General features: G+C 32.4%; 1 protein-coding gene across 1 annotated transcript; it reads right to left on the bottom strand.

Moving 5' to 3' along the window:
* Positions 1-602: 602 nt before the first annotated feature.
* Positions 603-9,710, bottom strand: LOC133519907 (uncharacterized). The gene is made up of 4 exons (XM_061854103.1): positions 9,279-9,710; positions 9,112-9,198; positions 4,342-4,438; positions 603-4,265 (listed from the first exon to the last, which is right to left on the bottom strand). Exons 1-4 carry the CDS (start codon positions 9,309-9,311, stop codon positions 3,259-3,261), a joined length of 1,224 nt encoding a protein of 407 aa, XP_061710087.1. The 5' UTR covers positions 9,312-9,710; the 3' UTR covers positions 603-3,258.
* Positions 9,711-10,137: the final 427 nt, after the last annotated feature.

The following is a 10,137-nucleotide window of genomic DNA, read 5'->3' as shown; positions in this document are numbered from 1 at the left end:
ATTCATAAGAAAGGCATAGTGCTGAAACCCAAATATCCATTTATTACTTTTTTTAAAGGATGGCCATCCTTTAAATGCCAATGAAATCTATTAACGGCCCGATTCGAACGTTTTTGTTTAAAATACGTCAGTTATGACACTGATATATAATCCATATCGTATCTTTAGGAAATTTTGACGTATCTTAAAGTTTGAATCGGGCCGTAAACAAATACTTGGTGGGACAGGGAATAACCAAAATACTAACTCCAAATTTAACATGACTAGACCGTTAGTAAATATGACCTATTTGCCAGGAATTACAATGTCTTGTTTATAATAAATATATACATACATATATTTATACAAGAATAATAGAAATATATGTTAAGTATATATCAAGGAAACATCCATAACTCATGGACAATTATTTGTGATTCATACACAAATAGGTAAATACCCTTACCAGGATTCGAACCCAAGACCTGCTTCGTAGTGCATTACCGACTAGGCCATGAGGCCGTGAAAATTAAAATTAATATAAAATTTTGATATATATACTAAATCAAACACAATGTGTCGTTACGTTTGACGTAATGTAATTTTGCATTTGTCAGAAGTAGGTTGATTTGGTTCATAAAACATAACAAGTATGCACTAGATATACACCGGATCTACCGTCTAGCTGGAAGTCAGATTGGTGCTAATAACATTTCACAAACTGCTTTGTCCGATCCATTGATTAGTGTTGTTTCGTAGTTGTATCGTAAGATACATTACGGATTTCCTTCACATTGGCGTGTGAAATCTACTGAGGTAATATAGATGTACGTATGTAACGGCCCGATTCGAAGAATGATTAAGACACGTTTAAGATCTTGGAAAGATCTTTAAAAGATCGATAACTGTCAAAATTGACGTTTATTTTGATTCCGCTGTTATCCCAATAAGATCTATCTCCGATATTTCTAACGCCAAAGTGACATTGGTTGCACAAATCGAGCTGCTTCTGTCAATTATACAACATGCAAACGATATCTAAATCAGAACTTATCTAAACCAGAACTTATCGTTATTGTATCTCATTCTTCGAATCGGGCCATATGTAGGTACCCACAGTCAGCATCAAAACCAGGCTACGCATCAAACAAACCAATTCAAAAGGGCACTTATTTCAAACCGATATTTAAGTCATATTGGAATCAAATCAGTTAGCTGTCGATCGCGCGTTCATTTTGCTCTGTGCATGTTTTGGTCACAGTTAACTGATATGATTCCAATATAATTTAAATTTCGGCATGTTCGAATTGGCATTCTCTATAACTTACAAGCCAAGTCAAACGTGCGGTGACATTAAACTGATATTCAAATGATATTTGAATCATATCAGTTATCTGTCAGTGCACGTTAGAATTGGCCTGTTAACATAAAGATATGTATCTCTATAGAGTCAGACCAAGATAAGTTGGCAGCGATTTTGATAGTTCATACAGTGCAAGTGTTATTTTAAACGACGTCTATGAAATTATGACGTTTACTTAACACTTGCATAGGTTGAGCTATCAAAATCGTTGCTAACTTAGCTTGATCTGACTTTACTAGGTACATATAATTATGTAGTGTGTATGAGTATATTGAGTATAAGCTTTTTGGGTAAAGTCCGAAAATTTAAACAACATTAATCTGTATCCGGCGTTTACCCGTGCACATCTAGATCTACCCAATATTAGCTGGGTAATGTTAGGTGTTGCATCATCACTTCTGACATTACTCTCCCAGTATTGGGTAGACCTGTCCTGGATGTATACGGATAAACGCAGAATACAAAATAAAGTTTTAAAAAACCTAGTGATACCAGGGTAAACTTGAGTTTAAGTAATCTTCTAGCATTACCCGTAACATATACAGTATACGTAAAACAATAAAACTATTACAGAATCCTTAGAACGCGAACTGTGGAAATATATCTCTATATTCAAAAGAAAAGAGTGGCAGATGGTTTTGGCGCGTTGTTTCATCTGCTACTATTGAGGCTGACTGTACTTACACGTAACTAATCGCTCACAATTACAAACGTATCTAGTTTAAGAAACTATTTAATACATTATAGGGAGCTAGAGCTAGTTAGCTAGTTAACCTGACTCTATTTATTATGATTTTACGTAATTAAAATCATTAAAATAGGTGGATATAAGAAATACCTACCTAAACCTGCTGTAGTGACCTAGTTACATTTTATCTGTCTGCAGTAAAACAAAAAAGACCCTTTAAAGTAAACAAGTTATAAATAACCCAACGTCCTTGTGACGTAACGCTTCCACTCGTGCGCCGGCGCTGGCACTTTCGCTATCATTGAAGATTGCTTGCGCAAGAGCATAACTGATACAGTTCGCCGAAAACCATTAGTAACACATTCACAGAATTGTTTAGAAACGCCCCGTGAATGTCTTTATTTTGACAATGGAGACTATGTTTATGTGTTTTATTGTACATATATAATTTGATTGTACAAAAATTTCGTTAAAACGTTTTTCGTTCAAGACGTTGAAACTAAGACCACAATTAGAATAAAACAAAAAAAAATTGCCACTTACCTACTCTTAACCACTTTAATTATTTTTGTAGGGTGTAGGGGTATACTTAATTAAAAAAAAAACCATCGAACAGTTTTCGTTTTATTATGCTATTTACATCGACATTGGTGTTTAATACTTCCTACTAATGAATTATAAAATAGCATCGTATGTTTCGTATCGTGCCTTCTTCTCACAAACTATATTTAAACTTTCTGAGTTAAATGAAATTTAAACAAACATCACAATAAATAAGGAATGTTTAAATACTTAGGTTTAATACTTTGGTATTGACTTGTAAAAGAGCCCTTAAGGCCTACTTGCAGAATAAATTTTTGAATTTTGAATTTTGGTACATTGTATCTCGTCCAAATGCAATTACAAAATTAAACAGAAATTGATTTTATTTAACAAACCACAATTTTAATTTACCTTTTCATTTACAAAAAATATTTTTTTTTTTAAATTATTGCGGTATTATGGGTAATTCATAAAAGTAATGAATTAACGGCCTACACCTGAATTTATTTTTCTTTTATTGTATTACTTAGATCAAATAATTGTCTAATCTAATGTCACAGCTAGCAAAAAGTGAACTAAAAAAATATATACGTTAGTTTAATGCATTTCGGTCTGTATAATATCTGTTATCTTAGAAATTATTTCAAGCACTTTTATTACCTAGTTTGTAATTAGTAATATAAAATTAAATATCAAGGATATCTAATAAGTTGATGACCGGCTTTCTCTTTTTAATTATTTTACGGACGATTTTTTTCTCGCCCTTGTTCGGCTGTCGGTGTCGGTCGTCATCATCATCATCATCGTTAGAGTATTGCGGACGCTCGTAATCATCCTCTTCGTGTCTGTAATCATCAGGAATCCTCGGGGGATTCTTAAATTTCTTTTTCGGCACAAGTATGTAATCGTTTATGTCATCGCTAGGATAGCTATAATCCGGGATTTTCGGTGGCCTGTTTTTCTTCTTCGGTCGCGGAGGGATATCGTCCGGATAATACTTTTCCGGTAACGGTAATTCAGGTATAGGATAGTGTTCATTTTCGTAACTTGGACGACCCTTGTATTTATTTGCTAACAGCCTCAAATCTGCTTCTGATAACGTAGGGAACTTGTATCCATTAAAACCAAATGGGCTGGTAAGTTTTTCTGCATCATAGTTGGATGGAGAATTCTGCGAGTCTTCATCGTACGATGTTGGTTGGAAAAGTTTATTAACTGGATACCTTTTGCTTATATCAAATTCTACTAAATTGCCATAAAAATTGCTGTTTTCTTTGTTATGTTTGTTTTTGCAATTTGGGTCATAATTAATGCCTTGGTGACTATGTGGTTCGTTTCCCGCTTCATCAAGTGGATGTTTTATTGTAATGCTATGAGTGAAGTCACTTGCTTCTAAATCTTTTGGATACTTTGGCCGCTTTTTTAGGGAATAATCTTTGAATAGTGAATCAAATGGGTGTTTTGCTCTTTTCCTATCAGTTGGCAGATAAGAATCTCTTTCGTCTTCTGAATCTTCAGAAAAGTCGTAAACCTTCCCAAAATCTCTTTGAGATTTTTCTTCAAACAAACTACGACCCTTTTTTTCAACTAACTGCCCATCGTTTTTTACTACGGCTGTGAATCCGGTATCAGGACCGGCTGAGTACTCGACAGATCTCATAGAACCATCCGGTTCAACAACACTGTAATGACCTGTAAAGAAAAGGCATATGACTATAATTAAAATTGTGTAATCATTTAAAAAAAAACATACCGTTTCATGTATCACCTTTAACAGTGTCACCTTCTTTGGACTCCCATACCGATTTGACATCACCCGTGCTTGCATCGGACACTCCGTAGCTGAAGGAATAAGTAGGATTTCCCTGAAAGCAAAGTGTTTTTACCATACCGTTAATTAAATTATTAAATACAAAAAAAGAACCAAAGAATGTGTGAATTGATAGCTCGCGTGAGCAAGAGCCGTCTTTTACTCATTATGACAATTCATCGCATGCTTGGCGATTACAATTTAGTATGCTGAATAATAAATGATCGGTTTAATGATTTCCATAAGAGTGGAATGTGAGTGGTATAATGGAGGTAATTGATTGTGGGCGGGAACCATTGGGTAGCTATCAACCATACATCAAATTAGTACATAATGGTTTTTTTAATACCTAAATAAAACCATAAAATAGTAAGATATTTCATAATTAGGTACTTAAGTTTAGTTATTTTTTGATAATTTATCCAATAATATTTAAGTAATTTATTAAATTACTGGTGCTTAGTTTAAGCTTAGGTCAACCTGCGTAAGATTGTCCTCAAATATTCTATATTTTTATTTATTTATATTACTGTTAAATGTAAGCACCAGAATGTTACGTTCCAGATAACTACCAAAATTTACCTCTAGGTAAATCGAAATTTTTGTTATTGTTCATTGTTATTTTCATATTTATTCGTCAAAAATCACACTGTCAGTACAGTCATCCATATGAAAATTCTAATTAAGTGTTCGTATAAATTAATAAGAATGCGCATTAATTAACAGCTTTGAGGTTTCTTTTTTTGATAATTTTTTTGCTGTGTTTTCGCCGTTTAATGATGTGCTAAATTTTAATTCTAGGTTACAGAAAATTTTGGCAAACAAGATATTTATATATAAACTATCTTCGTTGAATTATGAATTCTACAGCTTTTTGTTAATAAAGTCATTAACCAATGTTTAAAGTCAAAGAACCAATCCTTAAAATAAATAGGCACGCACTGTTCACGCTTAGATATTATAATTAGTCTAATATGCAAATTAATTAACTAACTAGTGCTAACTAAACATACCGACTAGTACAATCTCTGTTTGTAAACAGACGTTAAATGTCACTTGATCATCTTCGCCAAGTTCAAGATGAGACGGCGGCACGTGCGCCGCGTTACTCAATGTCAATGACGGATCGCTTTCGTTTATTTTACTTTCGTTTTCTTCTGTGCGCACTATTTTGTAATCTTTACATAATATGCTTAATACGATATATAGCTTATCGAAAATAAATGATTGAAGGCTTAATTTGACAGGTATGTTATACGTGATTTCTTTTGTTTGTTATTGAATGAAAAGTTCCGAGATGAAGGTGGTTGAAAAGAGAGCGTATTACGCGTGTGTTACAAAAGATCATCTTTTATTTTTAAGAACACATTAAGCTCATTAAATGTTTTCCGCGATATTTTAAACCTCCATTTCTAATTCCATTTGAATTTTGACATAGTGACCAACTAAACATAGTTCACATTACAATTTAAGGGTCAAATACCTTTAAAGAAATCAAAAGTGGCCGAAACTGGTTGCCAGAGTACTTTTACTGCGGCTGACCGAGTCGAGTCGAGTGGGAGAAAAGTGGGTGAGCTACATCGGCGGTAATATCGATCGTTTTCGTTGCGACAACGAATGACCATTTTCCATAACTGTTTGTGCATATGCTGCAGTAATTATGAAATACGCAAAAAAATTAAACTACTAATCGATGAAAAATACTATTGGATTTTTTTTCTATCTACAAAACAATTGTTATTCTATCATATCATAACAATTGATATATATCATATCATATCATATTCAACCTATAATAAAATATAACTTTAAAACTTAGACGATTACTTAAATAACCTAAATTAAGTAAAATAAAAAAAACCGTGTCCACTGATTACAGTAAATGCATTTATTTTCTTATTTGACATTTGCTTATTACAGAATAAACCCGTAAAAGAGAACCCGTTGGAAATTTCCAGAAAACGGCTAAAAATTTCATATCTAAGGTACAAAAAGTTACTATAAGATGTTATCGTAGTTTCGTAGTTTGTGCATATTTTGTGCAAAATTAATTAAATTTTCATTATAAATTACTCTTAAAACGCGATGAGTAAATACACGCAAAAGAGGTACAAAGATGCAGAAAGAGGAAGAACTAATAAAAAAAAACTACTTTCTAAAATACCTACCACTTATTAAATTATGTTGTGTTTGTGTTTTGTCCCACAATTCAGACATTTCGAAAAAACTCCTATGAGAAGCACTGACGGTGGCATAAATACAATTATTACACGAATACGGCGCTTATGGGTTTCGCCACAGCAGACTGCAGTTATACCGGTATGTTAATGCTCTTGTATTTGAACTCTCAATACTTTGTGGGGCTATTAAATTTTTTAAAGATGACGCATACCTACGAGTACAATAATCACATTACGAATTATTTATTTTATATCAGACCTTGGACAGTTTTTTTTTTTTATACTTCGAAATGCAAATTGTAATTATTATTATGAGACCAGGTGTTTTATATATAATATTTTCACTATAATTATATTAATTATCAATATCAGATAAGAATATACTGCTGGATATAATATGAATATTCATCAGGGTGTGTCACTTATGTATGAAGAAAAAAAACGTATATTTTTAACTTCTACTAGTTATCATAAGTTATTAAAATACAGGTAAGTAAAGTTGGAATACAAATCGGAAGTATATTTACTTACTCAGGTCCAAAATGACGAAATGTGTTTAAAATATAGGTACGGTCATACAAATAGGTACTTCATTTTAGTCATTATGAATAGTATAGGATTCCCTGTCATTAATAAGTTTTATTTTACAACTAAAAATTAAAGAGATAAATTTAATCTCTTCACAGTGATGTGCAAAGTCTCTAATTTGAGGTTATCTGCGCGGTCACTACACTTGCGTTGTTATTGTTATTATGCTGTTGTATGAAATTATTCGTAGCTAATAGATTTATTTACTTGGTTTACCAGTACATTTCCTGATAAATATATATTTTTTATGATAGAGGAGGCAAACGAGCAGACGGATCATCTGATGGTAAGCGATTACCGCCGCCAATGAACACTTGCAACACCAGAGGGTTTGTAAGTGCGTTGCCGGCCTTTAAGATGGGAGTACGTTATTTTCTTGAAGGTTTGAAGGGCGTAATACTGTTAACCCAAAAAATGCAAATAAAATATAAAATAGCACAAAGAAGAAATTTTTATGTTAATTTTATTGACGACGCCCTGGCGGCATACTAGAGAGTAGGCATATAATTTAATATCAAGTTTAGTCATAGAATATAATATCAGATTAAGTTTAACTCATACCTACTTCAACTTGCACACATGTATGAAATTTTCATAACTTCAAGCAATCTAAAATTGAAATTTTAGGTAGATATTTTGAATACAGATCGAAAGTTTAAATATACACCTACACGTATACTTATTAGAGGTACTTTTAAAAAAAATACGCACTCTTCTATGCATCATCTCTTTTTGAAGTGATATAATTTCAAAAACAGAAAGAGTGTAACCTAATTTTGCCTGTTACGAGAGCACTCAGCACTTACTAATTTAATTTTGGGACATGAAGACGTACGAGTTAAAGTTGCTTTTATTTTCATAGTGCTACTTCCTTCGCATGTGTACGAAAAAATATTATGGTATAATATGTTAAGGTCCGAACATATATACTTATATGTTTATATTTTCTAAACTTTTTTCATATAATGAAAGTTAGATCAATAAACGTTAAAAACCATCAAATAAATTTTCATCAAAATGTTGTAATTATTTTTGGAATTTTTAGGATACTACAATGCGCCCGAGGAGTAAACACGAAGAAGCAACTACGTAAGCTATATAATAAGTTCGTTAAAACCAAATCAACGAAATCCAATGAAAGCAAAGAAAAATGCTTCCTGAATCAATTACACTAATCGATGTTAATTCGTAATTTACATATTTGTCGGAACTGAAACGGTAAAAAGTTAAAACTGATTTGATTAAGTAGACAGAAAGGAAGAGACTTGGTACTAAACACTAGGTAACTTTGCTCTTCCTGTGACTATTTGTCTAAACTACGCCATCGCCATTTGTAATTTTTTTGCACCGCTTGCAAATTTACTCTGCATTTCGGTGCAAAACATTTACAAATAAGTATATTGTCACGCGCTGTCGCTGGAAGAACTTACATTTTTTTTGTACCATGGGAAGGAAAAAAAACAGTGCTATGTAGAGCAGCCAGGTTATAGATATGGACATACATTTTAAGTATCATTTTAAGTTGCAGGCTTTGTAGCCAGTGTCAAATTGTCACACTTGTTATCATTAGCGGCATATGGTCATTTCAACATTCTTATTACGTTGGTTATAAATTAAATAGTAACTTATCAGTTACATGATCAAATGAATTAACTGTAGAACATTAAAAGATATAAGAATATTTTAGAAAAAATAGAAATCAAATCAGTTTTCCATTAAAGTTATAGTTTGTTACCTACCTCTATATAATAGAAATCAAATAAGCTTTCCATAAAAAGTGCCTAGTTTGGAACCGGATGTATTACAATGTAAAGTTTTAAAAGTGACTTTAAAACCTATCAAAATTGTATTGAATAGTATCCGAAAAAATCATCTTATCTAAACCTGCTATACTTAAGTCTTTGCAAGATATTGTAAGTGTAATTAAGCAACAATTAAGTGTGGCATTATAATTACTCACTTGATTAGTATCGTGTTTTTTCACTTCCTCTTCCAGGACAACACTCTCTTCTTGGCTTGTTAATACTAATAGGTGCGCCAAGAGGGCCTAAAAATATTTAACCATTTTTTAAATTATATTATAATATTATAGGTATAATAACACTTATCCTAATTAATACTACTTACCAGCAATGCAAGCACTCTCGCCATTGTTGACATTCGGTATCCAGGTAACTTGTCACCACCACAAAAACAAAATCACCAATTTTTTAAATATATTTTGTTTAAATTTACATTTTATGACGTAATTTTGTTAACGTGTCCATATCCAAGGTTGCGAGCGTGAAGACGCCCCACATTGACCATCCTTACCTATATATAAACGCATCCATTCGCACCTCCCAAGCGTGCACATACACTCACACACGTAAAACTGCAGTCACCGCTAGGATGCATTGACAATATATCGTATAGTAATCTATTTAATATCTGCAAAATAAAATCATTTCAGGTAGAAAACCATATCGATGGAATAATAGTATAAATAATAAATTAGGCGCATGTCTAAGTTTTACATAAACCTGAATAAATGAAAACGTGTAAATAGTTTTATGAGTTTTTGGCTACTACTCCATGAAAGCAAATATTGTCTGCTTAATATTACATACTAAGCCAATTCGTTCTCATTTATTACTCCGGTAATTCTCGTAACAAATTAAAACGAACAGCTCAATCAATTACTATTCAAATGATACACGTGATTCAGAAAAATGTTTACGCACAGTAACTGCTAATGAAACTCAGCATGCAAATCAATGAAAGTGAACGCGACTCGAAGATGTGACAGTATCGTGTGATGAGTTTTAGACAAACAAGCTGCCATAATTTAACTAGAATCCGCCTTAGTCGCAAAAAACTTGCACATTTATCTCGAGAGCTTGTTATGTTTTTACTGTTTTTAGTATTGAATTCTAATTATCTCAATGAATATTTAACAGTCAATGAAAATTGATACTCACATTCTACCTCGAACTCTTTTATTTTT

The sequence above is a fragment of the Cydia pomonella genome, chromosome 7, assembly GCF_033807575.1.
Source record: "Cydia pomonella isolate Wapato2018A chromosome 7, ilCydPomo1, whole genome shotgun sequence".
Classification (NCBI taxonomy): domain Eukaryota; kingdom Metazoa; phylum Arthropoda; class Insecta; order Lepidoptera; family Tortricidae; genus Cydia; species Cydia pomonella.
This window is presented reverse-complemented; position numbering and strand designations above follow the sequence as displayed.

Coding starts and splice junctions, on each gene's coding strand:
- LOC133519907 (XM_061854103.1), bottom strand. CDS start 9,311: ATGTCAACAATGGCGAGAGTGCTTGCATTGCTG. Junction 9,199..9,278: donor CGAGAGTGCTTGCATTGCTG/GTAAGTAGTATT, acceptor AAATATTTTTAG/GCCCTCTTGGCGCACCTATT. Junction 4,439..9,111: donor AAAAACACGATACTAATCAA/GTGAGTAATTAT, acceptor CTTTGCTTTCAG/GGAAATCCTACTTATTCCTT.